The sequence below is a fragment of the Colius striatus genome, chromosome 1 (assembly GCF_028858725.1).
Source record: "Colius striatus isolate bColStr4 chromosome 1, bColStr4.1.hap1, whole genome shotgun sequence".
Classification (NCBI taxonomy): domain Eukaryota; kingdom Metazoa; phylum Chordata; class Aves; order Coliiformes; family Coliidae; genus Colius; species Colius striatus.
In genome coordinates this window covers 114,223,812-114,240,555 of record NC_084759.1, presented here as the reverse complement: position 1 = coordinate 114,240,555, position 16,744 = coordinate 114,223,812, and the positions used below count along the sequence as shown (strand labels likewise).

General features: G+C 39.6%; 1 protein-coding gene across 19 annotated transcripts in view; it reads left to right on the top strand.

Moving 5' to 3' along the window:
* BBX (BBX high mobility group box domain containing) overlaps positions 1–16,744 on the top strand; it is a 148,449-nt gene that overhangs the window by 93,581 nt on the left and 38,124 nt on the right. For all 19 annotated transcript variants that reach the window (XM_062003669.1, XM_062003751.1, XM_062003708.1 and 16 more), the window contains 2 exons: positions 4,117–4,184; positions 11,368–11,448. In XM_062003669.1, the coding sequence (XP_061859653.1) occupies positions 4,117–4,184; positions 11,368–11,448 (149 nt within the window). The remainder of the gene's footprint in view (positions 1–4,116; positions 4,185–11,367; positions 11,449–16,744) is intronic.

Below are 16,744 nucleotides of genomic sequence, written 5' to 3'. Positions count from 1 at the left end.
TAGGCTTTGTACTAGCTGATGAATTAAAATGTAGCTGAACTACCTCAGAAACACTCTAACCTTTGAAATGCCACTGACATCTTCAAAGCAGATAGCTTCCTTAGGACAAGGATTATATTATATGATTCCAGAATCATGACAGGAAGTCTGTTTTACTTGTTGGTTGTTGTTAATGTTGTCTTGATTGCTTTTCCATACTACATTTCATTTTGGAAAATATAATATATAGAGAATAAGATCTTCCTTTCCTTTTTTTTTTTTTTAAGTCCCATGCAGATCATAGCTCACCTTTATTTTGCATTCCTGCAATTACCACCTCAACTTTTGTGGTGACCTATTGTGTCAGGAACTTGAGGTGTGGCCCCAGCATTGGGCATCTGACCTACAGACCCACTAGTGGTGTATTTGCTCATCCAGCCTGGAAGTTGGAATTAAGCATATTTTTCCTCTTGACATGGCACACCTGTGGTCAGTTGTAGGGTGCAGGGCAAAGATAAGTGCTGTTCACAGGTGAACATGACTTCACAACTACAAGCTAAGTGAGCAACATCTTTGTTCTACAAGTGTGCAAGATTCCGAATACTTTCATATTTCTACAGCAGAAGAAAAACCATCTGAGCCAAAAAGCTTTTTAGTGAATCAAAGGATGGAAAAAAGACACTTCCTAGAATAGGCAGTATCCTGATAGAGGTGGGATTTTTGGTTTTTAGAAAGAAGCTTAACTCTGCATCTAGGCAAGTTAGTTGAAACTGGTACCTGCTGGCCTTCCTTCTGCGTAGTTCTTCTTCAGTTTCTTTCCTCTGACTGAAAAATGTGATGATGAACTAGCCAGCCTGCAGAGTATCTAACCAGACCAAAATGAACAAAGTATGTCTCTGACTGAAAAATGTGATGATGAACTAGCCAGCCTGCAGAGTATCTAACCAGACCAAAATGAACAAAGTATGTCATTCTCAAATAGGGGGATGGTTTTAAGTTTCATCTATATTAAAAGCTGATGAGAAAGTCAGAAATCACCTCCGGTTCTGCTAGTCAAACGTGCACAGTTTTCTCACTACTGTTGATTTATCTGTGAATTGCTTTTAATAGCACTTCAATTTCTTAGGTTCTTAGTGCCATAAGAGAAACATTGTTGTGCTGAGAAGGCACCATAAGCATATGGCACTGTTTTCACATGTACATTTTGCCATCCCTTAGGTGAAGTTATTTTGTCATTTGAAACCGTAGTAGAAAGGTTTTTGTTTCTAACATGATCAGACAGCTGCAGCATAAGTATTCAAGTTGTTTAAGCACCAAATTAAATTTTCACTTTCCACTTAGTTGTCATTTTTTCCCTCCCTCTTGTTTTTTATATTTAAATAAACAGTTCAAGTATTTGCTTACTTGAGGGAAAAACGATCCTATCTTTGCCTTGTTACAATGATGAGCTGCTTGAAGGGCAGAAAGCTGAGACCGTCAAGAAGATATTTCAAAGAAGGGGAAGAATTTTAGAGCCATAAGCTAGGTGTTCTCCATTTTCTAAAACTGAGGAGGGGGAAAAAGATCCACGGATAAATAAAGTGAAGCATGGGAAAACAGCTGTGAACCATCAGTGTGATGTGGACATCAGAAGGTGCTGGACTGTTGTGTCAGGCACAGTCTTTTCAGGAACTGTTTAAAAGAGTTTGTGTCATTGAACAGAGCCCAGCTCATCTGACATTGCTGTCTTGCTGGTCATTCACACACAAGAAGGGTGAGCTCCACCTGGAATAACTGGAGAGGAGAGCTAGATGAATTGCTGGGATCACGGGAGAAGAACATGAATGATGACGTCAGGAGATCTTGGTTTGCTTAGGCTAGGAAAGCAAGTGGAAGAAAGGGTAATTCCTGTATAGGCAGAACAGGGAAATATCATTTAGAGAGAACAGTAAATTAATCTCGTAGATGTGGCCACCAGAAAAAATGTATACCACACGTCCCTGAATAAATTTAAGCTGAAAACTGGAAAAAAGCTCATAACGCTTGGAAGATTTGGCTTCTGCAACAGACTTTCAATGGGAATAGAGAAAATGGAAAGCAACCAGCCAAGCTATTATGGTTTCATGGGGAGCTCAGTAAGTTTATGATGGGCCTGAAGATCTCTTTCCTCCAGATTAACTGCCTCTTCAGACATCATGTTTCAAGATACATGTTAACTCCTTGCTTCTTAGTTTCTCTGATGCTCTCTTGTTTGAAGGACTGAATAGTTTCTGATCAAGTATTTTGATGGCAAAAAGTGTTGTGCTGACAGTGCTTATGAATGCACTTACGAATTGTGCTTAAGTACTTGCTGGCCTTTCCCATTTTCTGTCTCTACTTCTTGTTAACAGATGCTACACTTCTGATAGTCTTGTTGATCTTAATGTCTTTTGCTGCTTTTTTAATTTAAAAGTAAAAAGTTAAAACACCAACCAAACAAAACACCCAGAACTACAATAAGACTCACACACCTTCTACCTGTTTATTGTGTTAAAAGAAAAAATTACTTTCATTTGAAAATTGAGTCTGAAGCCAGATGTTACTTAGTCTGTGTTCTTCAGGTAATGACCCGCTCTTATTGAGGAGGTGGATGAGCCTGGTTTTTTTCACATTGCTTTCCTCTGTTTCTATTTACTACTGTTTTAAGAGAGTATTGAAAAAACTTGCACTGTGAATGTCAGTGCAGGATTCCATCTGGGGGTAGAACTTTTGGCAGCATCTCTGGTACTGAATTAAACAGCACTAGCAAGTATTCCCTTAACTGGACCTTGGTCATCCATAGCACTAAATCAGGTGTGGCCTGTATCAGCTGAGAAGCTCAACAAATTCCTCAGCATCACTCATGAGTGGGAACAGGCCACGGGATTTCTCAGTGGGCATTTTGGTTGCAGCTATTCTGCATCCAAATTTTGCGTTACAAAATGCAGCCAAATGGACAAAGGTTTTGTGACAGTTGGCCTCCGTTCCAGGGAATGGTCCCGAGCATGTGTAATTTGTTGTTGTAGAGAAAGTTTTTGTATAGTTCAGTGAAAGGAAATTTGAAAACATAGATGCATGCTTAATGAAACCTGGGGAAAGTTATTGTCTTTGGTGTCTCATCATTAAGTTGGTGTCTCAGCTATACAGCAAGGATAGTGCTTCCCTTTCTTTCACATTGTGGCTGTTGCAAAACATTTGGGCCACAAACTGTCTCTCTTCCTCTGCCTGACAGTCTCTTAAATCAGGCCACTGCATTTCTTCTAAGGGCTGTCACATACATACACATACCCCGCCTCCTCCCGCCCCCCCCCCCCATTAGACAATTAGTCCTCATAATCATGAAGAGCAACCACTGTTTTGAGTGCACAAGCCACTCCATGAGTAATGCTGTGCCAGCGTTCATTGCTTTCACTTCTTATTGTCGTCTTCTGAGCTCCTGAGGTTCAGGAAGGCTGGAGGCAAGAAACTGTCAGCATCAAATAGTTGGAGAAAGAACATTTATATCTCCATTTTACTTTTCTCAATTATATATTGTATTGCAGGGTAACAAGCAGGCAGGCAGCTTGTCTGGCCAGTGCTTGTGCAGTTCTGGCACAGAGGATCAAGTGTTTCATGCTTCAGAGCTGTCAGGCTGACACTTTTCACCACTAAATACAGCTCTAAATTAAAGCTAAATGAAAGTAGAAATTTTGCTTTGGAGCTTGATAGTGCCATTTCATTCCATCCTCTTACTTGTTCAGTGGCTAAGGAAGAGAACCACTCCTTTGGTTGAAGCACCCATTGAGGTGTAAACATGTGCAATATTAGAGCATCTTTGTATGTATTTATGTATGAGATAATTACAATTGCTGTTTTGAAGATATTCATCTCTGTAGTACGTAAAACCTTTGGCAGTAAAATTGGAAATCCAAGGAATGGAGTGTTAAGCACACAAATCCAATTAAATCCTTCAAACAGCTTTGAAAGCCTCTCCCAAAGGGTACAGAAATGGTTATTTGTGATTCTCTTGAACTGCGTTTTATGGCAACTTACTTAGAGTGTCTGTGACACGCAGTCTTCTGGGGTTTTAATGCTGCAAATGGTAGGTTTTTTAAACAAGCAAATGAATAAACTTAAGACTTGGTTTTACTCTTTTAACAGATCCTACACAAATGGGAGGCTTGAGTATGCTGCTTCTAGCAGGGGAACATGCCCTGACTGCACAAGAGGTAAGGAAGACTCTTCTCTAACTTACTGCAAGCCTGCAGTTTAAAGGGAGCTCTGAAGAGGAATGTTTTTCCAGTGGAAAACTGAATTTAAGATAGATCCTGGGTTAACCTCAGGTGAGACTGAAGTGTGAATCCTGTGAGTCTTTTATCCCAACCATGAATGTAGAGGTTGGGCCCAGTTTTTATATCGGTTAAATAATGCTGACTGAATATTTGACCGGAATATCAGTTCAACTGCTGACTGAATATTTGACCAGACCAGGCAAATCTGCCACGTGAGAGGATATTGTCACAGGTCGAAGGATTGAAATACAGTGACTATGTTAAACAGGTAGTTTGCAAGCTCTTCTCAGCAATGACTTTGTATGCTTGAGCAATGCCTCACACAACTGTGGCCTTGGCACTGATAGCAAAATAAATACTTAATAATTTCCATCCAGTCAGTATCATCATATATGTATTTTAAAACCATGCAAGTGCTGACAGACAATCAAAGTAATGCAGTCTACTCCTGTTCACTAAGTCTTTGTGTCTAAAAAGAAGTCTGTGGTTCAGTTGCCATCACAACCATTTTAAGGAGTCTGGTAAATAAAAGTGTTTCTGCATATCTCAGTAGTACAGAGACCTTGGGTCTTTCTTTAGACTGCTTGTTATTTGTGATCTATTTTTTGGGCCAGCTTGGAAAATTATTCAAAAGGTGGGTAAAATACCTTGTTTGGGTAAAATAAGCAGTCACTACCATGAATCAGTTAACCTGGAAAGAAGAGTGGTGGAAGTGAGGAGGATTTCTTTTTTTGGTTTTTTGTTGTTATTGGGAGGAAAAGCAAAAAATACCTATATGTGAGACCACCAAATGCAAAATGTCTGAGGCCTTTGATGTGTACTGCCATGAGTGAGCCAACGCTCCTCAAAGCTTTACACAGCAGTTTGAGCAGTGGTACGCTTTGTGTAGATGTTGGCACTGATTTTCTGTGCTGCAGCATGAAAAATGAGGAACAGTAAGGTAAGTTTGGTAGAGAAGTAAAAAGAAGTTGAGTATTTTGTGCTAAAATGAGACTGTCCTGTAGTTTTGTAGTTTGTTTGTAGGCTTGGAGTTTAAAAACTGTTTTTAATAGGCTGTTAATTTTAAATGAGATGGAAGTGTGTTGTAGTCAGAGATACTCATGTCTATTAATAAGGGTCTTTGCTATGACCTTATGAGTTGGACTTTCTTGATTTTACACAAAAAAAAGTCTCGAGTAGTGTTATTCCAGACAGCAGTTGAGAAATAAAATCTACGTGTGTATTTAGTGACAAATCAAAAAAAAGATGTGTGATTGTTTTAATATATGAACTCATTTTTTTGCTCAGGACTTTTTTTTTTTTCAATCTACATGAACCTTGTTTTTTCTAATAGAACCAAGCAGCATGGCCTTAGATGTAATTTTTACTTTACATATAAGTTATACTATGCTGTGATCTTTCGGGCCTTTAATTTGAAACCTGTCCCTCTATACCAAAGAGACAAGGTGGGTAATTTGCTTTCCCCCAACATGTAAAGCAAAATAATTCTCATAAATACAGCCTGACCAAAACTAGTTGAGAGATTTATTCACTGTTGCTAGGATCATGATGGGCCAGAAATTAGTCCATTCTTACTAACAAGTTACTATATTTTAATTGTCCTGTACTACCCGACAAGCAGGTTAAGTGTCAGAGCACTTTCCCAGGGAACAAAACTGTTCATCTCCGATTCTTTCAGAGGGTCTTCTATGTAAAATACATCTTCCAGAACAATCTGGTTTCTTGGTACTGTCGAAGGGACCCAAATGGATGAAGTCCAGTCCTCTTAACTGCACATCAGTAGGAATTAAGCCTCCAGCTGTGTTTCTGTGCACTGGGAAATTTCCTCAGTTTCTTTGTGCAGCAGCTCTGATGTGTCTTCCATTTTTCTTTGTTTCGTTTTGATTCAGTGTTTCAGTGGTGATGAGATATGGAGCAAATATTTCTTAGGTTTCCCCAAATGCAGCAAAGATCCTAAACATACTTAGACTTGGATAATTCATAAGTGCTTCTGGATTCCCATCCTGAGGCACAGGGACGGAGGAAACACAGAATGTTCATCTTTGCATGCCTGTGTGACAGCCTATAGTTGGATTTCCACGCTTATGCTTGAAAACAATTTGATGCTTAAACCAGTGTTTGCAAGTTTAGCAGAAGATCCTAGCTAGAAGGTGATATGACAGGCTTAGTAAGAAGCTCAAGAATTCAGTGTAAAATTGGTAAACTGCTTTCTGCAGGTTGTATTGTATAAAGAGTTGATATTGACTTTGGGGTCCGTGTGGTATGCTAAGATGACTGCTGAGATTGTTAATGAAGAGGTTCAGAAGTTACTTAGCTGTGGGCAGTAGGTATTGTTTTTATATGTGTGAAAGTATATATTTATACATTGTGTATCTAAACCCTTGGCATTTCTATTAAGAAAAAACAGATGTGTTTTTAAAATAAATGATATCATGCAGTCTTCATTGTCATTAAAGTGTATATAAGATACACATGCATATATGTGGTTCTCTCATGGAGGGACTGCCAGACATAAGATTATCTCTCAACATGCAGTTTGACTGTCTGCGCATATGTATGATTACGCAGACTGGTATGATTTTGTAAGGATAGCTCTTAAATACTATTACCATCCTCAAAAGTTGTTAAGGAAGGGCAGCACTAGGAAAGTTTGCTCAAAACTTGGGAGAAGGTGGGGGAAACTATACTCGGAGGTTTGTTAATCCCACCTAAGTATATTCAACACCCACTGATTCTCTGTCAAGTGGATGTTAAATGGGTGTGTAGGGACTTTTCAAGTCAGATTTTTAACCTTCCAGTTGTCAGAAGCCCAGATGTCAGGTAGCAAAATGACCTGCCAGCAGGAGAATGAGAGAGGGCACATCATCATCTCTCTCTGTCACCAGTTACATTCCTATTTTTGTAGGTTTTTTTCAGTAGACTAGAGAGTTTCTTCTGATCACAGAATTCAGCGTTGGTATGTGATTTCCAAGCAGCAACTGGAGTGACTAAGCAGATAGGCAAGAGAAGCTACAGACCTTAACAGCAGTAAACAAAGACCTTGAATTTCCAGCCAGTTTCCACCTGGCTTTTGGGTCCTTTTATCAGTTACAGAAGACTATGGTGTGTGTATATGAGTGTATTTTGTTGAATATCTGAGCAGCACACCTGACAGGTCTGTTCTAGCTACTATAGTTGTGCTAGGCAAGGCCTGGTCCTCATAGCAGGTGTCTTAGCAGAAAGGCTGAAGCTGAGTGAGGAGCAGCACTCCTTGCTTGCCCACTTGCCTCCTTCCCTCACACACGGAATTACACAGAATGGTAGGAGTGGGAAGGAATCTTTAGAGATCATCTAGTCCACTCCCCCTGCTAAAGCAGGTTCACCTCAATCAGGCTGTACAGGAATATATCTAGGCAGATTTTGAAAACCTCCAGAGAAAGAGACTCCACAACCTCTCTGGCCATCCTGTTTCAGTGCTCCCTTGCCCTCACAGGAAAAGTTTTTCATGTTTAAGTGGAACTTCCTATATTCCAGCTTGTGTCCATTACCCCTTGTACTATCACTGAGCACTATGGAAATAAGACACACCCTGTCCTCTCAACACTCACCCTTTTGGGTATTTATAAGCATTGGTAAAGTCCCCCTCTCAGTCTTCACCAGGCTAAACAGCCCTAGGTCTCCCCACAGCTGTTCCTTCTAAGAGAGATGTTCAGTTCCCTGATTATCTTTCTGGCCCTCCACTGGACTCTCTCCAGAATCTCCCGTACTTGCCCATCAGGCCCTTTGCTTGCCTTACAGCAGCACCTAGTGGCTTCTCTGTATGTTGCTGCATAGAAATCCTGGAATTTGTCATGAAGTCCAAAAGCTGTCTCTTCTACCAGTTTTCCCCCTGTTGCCACTGCTCTGCCCATCAGGACAGCCTTAAAGCCTGGCATCAGTCAGTGCGGAAGCTGAGCCAGGCTCTGTCCTTCACCTTTGCTTGGCGTGATCAGTTTTAGAGTGTGTTATGGTACCATACAGGAAAATGGAGGCTATGGAAGCAGTATCCTTTTGTTTTCCTTCTCTTTGAGAACAAAAAGCTACCTTGCATATGTTGATGGGTCTGTGCAGGGTGGTATTGCCCAAGGTGTAAATCAGAAGTGAAAAATATCTTGGTGCAGCTGAGGATAAGCCAGGAGGAGGAAAGAAGAAGAAATGAGGTGTTGAAGATGTTTTATTAGGGCAGGAAATGAGACGTTCATAATGGCACTATCTGTGCATCCACGCTCTCCAGTAATTATTTTAAGGCTTTGATAAGGTTCATCCTGGCAGAGGATGGAATTCCAGGAGACGATAAATTTCCCACGAGTCAGGAGTGTGGGAGCAGCAGAGTAGAAGAAATAAGCTCAAATTAGTGCTTCTGAGAAGCAAAGACAACAGCATTAACTTTGTAAAAGTAACAGAAATTGATAGCAAAAGGAAAGTATAGTTGTTCTAATGACAAAATCACCTGTGATTTACCGAGCACCAGCAATCTCTTCTTTGCATACAAAGCTGTAGGAAATGGGCTTCACACCTTCTGTGTCTTGTGATTCCTCTACTGTGAGGTAAAGAAGCTGTGCCCGTCCCCCAGCACATCACCTCAGAGGCAGCGAAAAGGCACATCCTCCCTCTCTGCGCTCCAGTAGCACTCATGTTGCAGGGGATGAGCTGTAATAGCGGCTCTCAGGAGGGCTTCTCTGCTCCAGCATGGTGCCCGTAGTGTGGTGCAGGTCAGTAGCTCCTACCTGAGAGCTAGTTTATGCTATACCAGCTAAAGCATGCATTGACACATTGATATGGATAGGCCCCTGGCCAGGCAGAGGAAGCTATGGATCTCGGTTTTGGCAGGTGGGCAGAGTCCAGACATGAGTGGCCCTGCACCACCCTCCTCGAGGAACAGAGAGGTTTCACACATCTTCCTCATTCACATCGCTTCTTCTGAGCAAAGTAGGACCCTTCTGTATGGTGCATCGAATAGGCTCCACTTGAGATCACACTGCTTCAATAGATACCATAAACTAAGCTACGTAGGGCAGCTTGTCGAACTGCAGAAAATGTAAGTTACACCAGGAACCAAATCCCACATTTTGTTATTCCTGGGAGAATTCCACTAGTGAAGTGGCCTGAAATAACCAAATGAGCACTCAGATGTGCAAGCAGCGTCCTTACATATTTCATACAAGTGCAGAGACTAAGACCTTCAGCTATGGGTCACTTACCAGCGGCAAGATTGGTATTCATCCCTGGCACGATCCACACCTCTGCTGAGGCACAGATGTCTTAAACAGATCACACAGAAACACAAGAAAAATAGTAATAAACATTACATCAGTGAAAACAATAACACAAATGGTTGAAAAAGCAAGAGAGGCATTAAAAAGCTATTTTTGTTAACCCTTTCATAGAATGCTAGGAGTTGGAAGAGACCTGTAGTCCATATCCCCAGCCAAAGCAGGTTCACCTTAATCAGGACACACAGGAGCATGCCCAGGCAGGTCTCGAAAACCTCCAGAGAAGGAGGCTCCACACCCTCCCTGGGCAGCCTGGACCAGGACATCCTCACAGGAAAGATATGTTTCCTTATGTTTAAGTGGAACTTTTTCTGTATTCCAGCTTATATCCATTACCTCTAGTCCTATCACTGGACACTACAGTAAAAAGTGTCGCCCCATCCTCATGACATCCACCCTTTAGATACTTAAAAGTGTTGATGAGGTCTCCCCTTCATTTTCTCTTTTCTAGGCTAAACAGCACCTTTCCTGTAGCCTTTGAATTGTTAGATACTACATTCATAAAGCATCATGCTTGGTGTATTCAATAAATGTAATGGAAACATAGATCATAGGAGGCACTGTTACTGCTTGGCTTTATGGCAACGAAGAAAGAAGTTTGACTGTACCTAAAGCAAAGGGCCGTGTGGTATAGTTGCCCTTGGCCTGTGGGTTGCTACGTTTGAATTTAGTGTTTTTGAGGGACCAGAGGTAGCAGATGCTGTTGCAGCACTTGAGCATCTTGGACAAACAGCAGCAGAAGCAGCAGTACAAACTGCATAGGTTTGTACTATAGGCCTGCTTGTTGTGTGGTGCTTCGTGCTTACTGGCTACAGATGCAGTTGCTGTCTGAGTCTTGTAGTAATAAATGCTATTGACATACTGGTTTTGGTAATAAATAAGAGAAAACAACTGAAATTTCATGGTAAATTTTTTTAAAAATGTTAAGGAATAATTTTTCTATCTGGTTATACTTTTCCTAAAATCCTGCAAAGCCTCTTTCCTTTTTTTCCATTTCTCATAAGCCACATTACATACCTGCTAAAAGTACCTTGTGCTTTTAAGGTCTACACATCTGTCTTCCACTCAAATGTGACATTTAATGAATGTATCATATTTTATACAATTCCTTTACAGAATGAAGCTTGATTAACACATTCCTGACTAATAAGAATAGTACAGCTGAGATCTGTGTTAATTCAAATGAGGCTATTGGTTTTGAATAGTCGTTTCTGCATATTTTGTTGTCAGAAGTTGCAGCTCTTCCTTGCACTGTTCCTCATAAGCATCCCTAAATGGCTGTTTAGGTACACTATTTGAGCAATTTTAGGCTTGCAGTACTCTACTTATTTTCTTACTGTTAGGTGATTTGGGATTATTTTTCTAAGTATTTCCATCACATAGTGGCTCTTAGTGTCTTCAACAGATTGTATTTGTCTTCTGAGTAATTTTCTTATTCAGAATGGTGGTAGGAGTTACAGGTACAGCAGTGTTGATGGCTTCGCCAATGCAAGATGACTGTGTATTTAGCCTAGTATCATCAGGTTAGTGTTTTCTTGGATAAAACTCTTTTGCAAAGTTTGGAATTAGGAAAAGAAAAATAAAGATTCTCTGATATTCCTATGGTGTTTCTTCTTAGGTGATTTTTCAAATTCATTAAAATGGGTGCTAAACTATGTTTTTGTCTAGAAGTTTGATTTTACTTGTTTAGGACTGTGAAACATTGGATTGCTCATCTTCTCTTAAGCACATCTTTTTGTTATGCTGCCTGGTATTTTGTTTCACATATTGTTGTTCTTAGCTGCAAAATGGTACCTTAAAGGTGTTAATCTGTACACTCCTTGTTTCAGGTTTCCTCAGCTACTTGCCAGTCTGATGCAACTAATTCTACGGATGCCTGTCAGAAGTCATCATTGTTTCAGTTTGCAGAGGTGAGTTTCTTTAAAAAGGGTTATCTTCCCCAGTATATCCATTACGAAGCATCTGTTGTTCAGCTGAAAGTGAAATAAAAAATCTTTGTAATTGATATTTTTATTTGTTCCTTCTTTTGGGTTTTGTGGTACTGGATCATTTATCTGGTAGATAGGTCAGACTTGAAGTGCAGGAGAGCATGTTTAGAAACAAGGTGGAAACCTTAGTGCAATAATGGAGCTGTGGTTTAAGCAGTAATTTAGAGATGTCATTCCTATACTTAGTTTTAAACTAGTGTCTTACTAACTAAAGATTTAACACATGTATTTGAATGTTACATTACGTCCTTTATCTATTGTGGCTGCGTTAGTCACAGACTCCATAAAAAACAACTGTAGTTTCCAAAATTTTCTTCAATTCTATAACCACTGAATAACTCTATGCAACTGTGCTTTAGTTTTGCAATCCACAGTATTTTGTCAGCATATTTCCAGTTATTACTACAAGTGCAAGTGTTGTGGTTTGTTGTTTGGTTTGGGTTTCTTTCAAGTATCCACTATTTCATCCAAGTTTTCATGGATTTCATTGACATAAATAACATGTCAATGAGATTGCAAGGAATCTTGGTCCTCTCCAGGCATCACTTGCATGTTGGTATCTACTCAACTTTTGAAATGGTCATAATCAAGTGATATGTAAATATTTAGTTGTATAAATATTGATTGTACAGGATGTTGAGTGGTGTCTGAGTAAAGGCCTATGGAAAAAAGTTTTATTGTAGCAAGGGCTTCTTTTTATTACCAGTTGTGAATCTGATTCCTGTGTCTTTAATACTCATTACTGTGTGGGCCTTCATACTCCTCCCTAGACATTACTTGTAGAGCAGATATATTGCAATCCCAGCACACAGAAAATATGATTTTGTTAGTTTGGTTTGTTTTAACATCAGCCCACAAGGCCTTGAGTTGAAACTTAAGATCTGAGGTTTTCAAAATATATTAGAAATAAAGCACCAATCTTCTATTTCTGATGTAAAGGTAATGGTCAGAATTAAGTACATAACCTGTAATTAGTCCAACAAACAGCCTGCTAACTTTTCTTGTTAGGAAGAGGATATGCCTGGTGGCACATGAAAAGCATTAATTAGAAGTTTCTTAAAATTAGTTAATTTCAGTGTTACTTATGATGCTTCTGTAGTAACTTCTATAGTAATAATTCAACATTCATCTTCTAGTATTTCTAAGGTGCTTTGATTAACTGTCAGTTGAGTAATAGCACTTTGTATAATTCCTCTTGATAATGATCTGTTTCTTGAATTTCATTGCTAAATATTTTAAGAAGTAAGACAAATACCAGCTTTTTTCATTATTTCAGTTTATTTTACAGCGCCCAAGCAGAAAAGTGACAGAGGCACATGATAGTAGACAGGAATTGTCTTGGATGCTGCAAGATAGGCTCTTGTTAGGGCTTGGAACCACTTGATTTTCTTTACCCGTCAAAGAGGAACTTCAGTGGGTGCAAGGAAACAAGCTGATCTTCACCTCTTAAAACATATAGTTTAGAAGTAGCTTACTGATGGTCATTGATTAGAAATGCACATTAGCTACTCTGACTTTCCAAGGATGCTAAACAGCAGGTCACGAGGCTGCGTCTAACCAATGCATGGTAGGTATGTCGATGTCAAAACAGTCAGTACTCATACAAAAGTCTAACATTTGCAACAAAAATAATTGACACAAGTGAAATGGTGTAAAATGCAGTTACCTTAGTATCTGGGATAGATCTGGTATCTCAGAGTATCTGCATGCCTTGTGTCCTTGTCCACATGTACCTCCACCCATACTAAGTAGTGATTTGTGCTCTATCAGCAATACCATTCTGCAGTCTCAGGTCTTTCACTGAACTCTGAAATACAGTACAATGTTACATTTTTGTTGCTAACTGTGTTTTGACGTGTTAGTGGGCAAATAAAAGCCCTTCAAAAAAGTCTTACCCTGTTCTACTGATCCTAGGACACACTTGTGAAATAGAATTCAAGAGCACCATTTCACAGGTCACTCATTTACAAGTCTCTTGGAAAGCAGTTACTGTTCTTTCTATGGGTATGTTGGGACTCATACAGATTTGCATGTTCTTAGGTACCAGGAGTGTTTCTGTGTGGTGGATCAGAAGTTTAGCACATTGAGGTTTGATACTGAAACTGAAGAGTTAGGTGATAGAAACATAATTGTTTTCCTGATGGATCTCTTCAAGCACATCACAGCCTGGAATCCTGGGAGCTGTAAAACAAACAGAGGAGTCTGCATTGTTTCAGGTTGCTGAGGTATAATGGTTGAAATATGGTGGGGGAGGATGGGAAGCAAGTAGGTGGGGAGGCAAGGAAGCAGTAAGAGTTATCACTGAGTAGCTAAGCACCCTATCTTATAAGGGATTTTCATCTATAGATATTTCTCTTCAAGAGAGCATTCTGTCAAGAAAGTTGTGGAGGGAATAACCAGTAAGATATTGGCAAGTTTTACCAGCTGTACCATACACAAAAGATACTGGCCTTGTGAATATTACCTAGTCTTCCATACTAAAGGACCACTGCAGTCATATTTTCCAAATGGCCTTTTAATTTAGGAAAACAACAAAGGACATTCAGAAAAGACAGTATGTGTTGTCTGTGGTTGCAGTAGTCCTAAATGGTAACTGCCTTAGAGGCAGGAATCCTTTGAAAAATAACTTTGCAGGTCAAAGGAAGCTTATCACAGCAGCTACAAGGATATGTAACAGCATTAGGTGGTGACTTGTAAAGCCTATAAATCACCCATAAGTGTGTAAACTATCGTCCTTCCACATACTGAAGCTCTGGAGTTCTTAAAGGTTGCTTTCAATAATTTATTATCTGATGTTTAATGTGCCTCTATGAGTTACTTTCCACATACATACTTTTGCCCATTTTGGGGAGTTTGGTACTGCTCGCAGAGTCAGTTATGATAAAGATATATTTTGAGTGTGTCTGGAAAGACTGAGATTGGAACTAGTGCTATGATGGAGGAGCATAATGTTTTTTTCATGTGCTTAGGGAGATTGACTACATACAACATACTTCTTTCTGTTAAATGTTAAGCTAGTTGTGAACTGTGTAGTTTTAGCTTGACTAGGATGAGTATGTATCTCTTAGAAGGCTCAGATAAGAAAAAACAATTTATTGATTCAGATGCTATAAAATACTTGACTACAAACACCCTTATAAAAGACAGAATAGAATTAATATCTCTAATCATGAAGGTTTTTTCAAATGTGACACCTTTTTTTACATTTATGAGTCAATTTGGAAAGTTCTTTTGAGGAAATTAATAGAATTGAGCGAGATGAAGCCAGGGACTGAAGCCAAGCTTTTAAACCAAGTAAAAGATACAAGCTGGAGAACATTTCTTGTGACTTATATTGCACAGGTGAAAGTCTTCTAACTTTGTTTCAAAAATCGTAACCTTCTTACATTTTAATTAAACAGCTATTTTAGCTATCTGCAGGCTTGACTAGAATGTGAATTAGCTTTGGTACAGCGTTTTCAAACTGTCATGTAAAGCCTGACTTTCAGAATTTCACAGAACCTAAAATCCTTTCCTCTCCTAATTGAACAAACAACAAAATGACAAACCTGAATATTGTCATATGGATTTGACAGTGCATTGAGATACATACCACAAGGCTGAGCCAGCTTAAATGGCACATTGGAGTGCATGTATGAGTCATCAAATGTTAGGTAGAACAGGTGCTTAGAAAGTTAATTAGAAACTGATGAGGACAGTTTTAATCAGGGTTAATCTCTTTTTCTTGTAAAAAATATTTAAATGTATGTGCAGTCTGGAGAGAGCTGTATTTTGTTGTTATTTTGGTGTCTGCAAATAAGGGACAGAAATCTGAAAATGCAAAAAAACCTCACCACTAAAATAAACAAACAAAGAAAAAAAGAAGAAAAAACCCCTCTAGGCCACAGTTATTCCTCCAGTGTTATACTGTTGTGAAACCTTAATGGTAGTGGCTATCATCATGTTTTATCTGCAGCGATAGAGAAATGGCACGTTTTTAAGATTGCAGACTGATTTAATTTAGGTCATTCCAGGAGAAAGTGTTGAGCATGACACAGAACCTCTTCAAGCCTTTTTTAATATAAGGGCTTTTATTTGCACAGGGTGTCTTTGGCAAAAATCCCGTTCCTTACTGTGCTACTTCTTACTGGGTCCTGTCTATATGAACCCATTACTACATTTAGTAAGCTAAATTATGGTAAGCAATTTGCAGTAGGCTGCTGTCAGCAGCATACAGTGCTACAAAAGCTAAGAGAGGGAGAGAAAGTGGTTATTTAGCCAGTAGCCAGGTAGAACTGTGAAGAAATGGGCAGTGTGCTGTGGTCTGATGTGCCTTGAGACTTTTGGCAGCTGTCCCAGCTCAGTTTTGGTTCTGACTGGGTGTTATTCCTATGTTTCCTTTCTCTTGACTGCCTTTGCAACAAGGTAAGAATGCTTCTATATGAAGACATATGAAGACACTGAGTAGACTTGTCATTTAAAATTAACATCTTTACCCCAGGAGTTCAAGTCCCCCATCATTCAAACAGCTCATTTGTAGATGTAGCATGGGATTCTTTACATCTTTACAGCTTCAGTTAGGCCGTCATCTTGTTGTCTGTCCTGAGTGTTACAATCGTCAATTAAAACTGTTGAGGATATGACCAATAAGGCCTGCCCAGCGACATGCCACAACAGATGATCAAAATCCCAGGAGTGAGACTTTGTTGTGTCTTGTGGGTGCACAGAAAAGTGCCTTGGAGGTCTTTGAAGGTGATGTGACATCCTCATGAAAGTATTTTGAAGTTTGAATGTTGCCACATTACGCTCTTGACTTTCTCATTCTGCTCTGATCTCCCAAATACTTGGTCCTACTTTTGTCCTTCTCGTTTGTACCTTTATGGAAAGCCATTATATAAGCCAGTGTTTTCTGAGTAGAGGGCTGTGTTTCTTAGCACAGTAGCTGTTTGCAAGCTGTCTGCTCATATGGGCTGGTTGCCGTCATCCTCCTTGGCGTGTGAGGGAGGCAGAGCAGATGGGACCCCTTGCTCTCTTGGTCTTACTGGATGTGTGCTTGGCAAACCCAAACAGATGGTGATGACTGCTTTGTTGAGAAGAAGTAAGAGTACCTCCTAGATATGCGTAGCCAAACTCTTACCCATTATTAAACAAAATGCTTCTGGAGAGTTGAAGCAATGAAATCCCTAGTTTAGCCATCTTAAAACCAAAATGAAGCCAAAGCCCCCAATCTCTTCCTTTT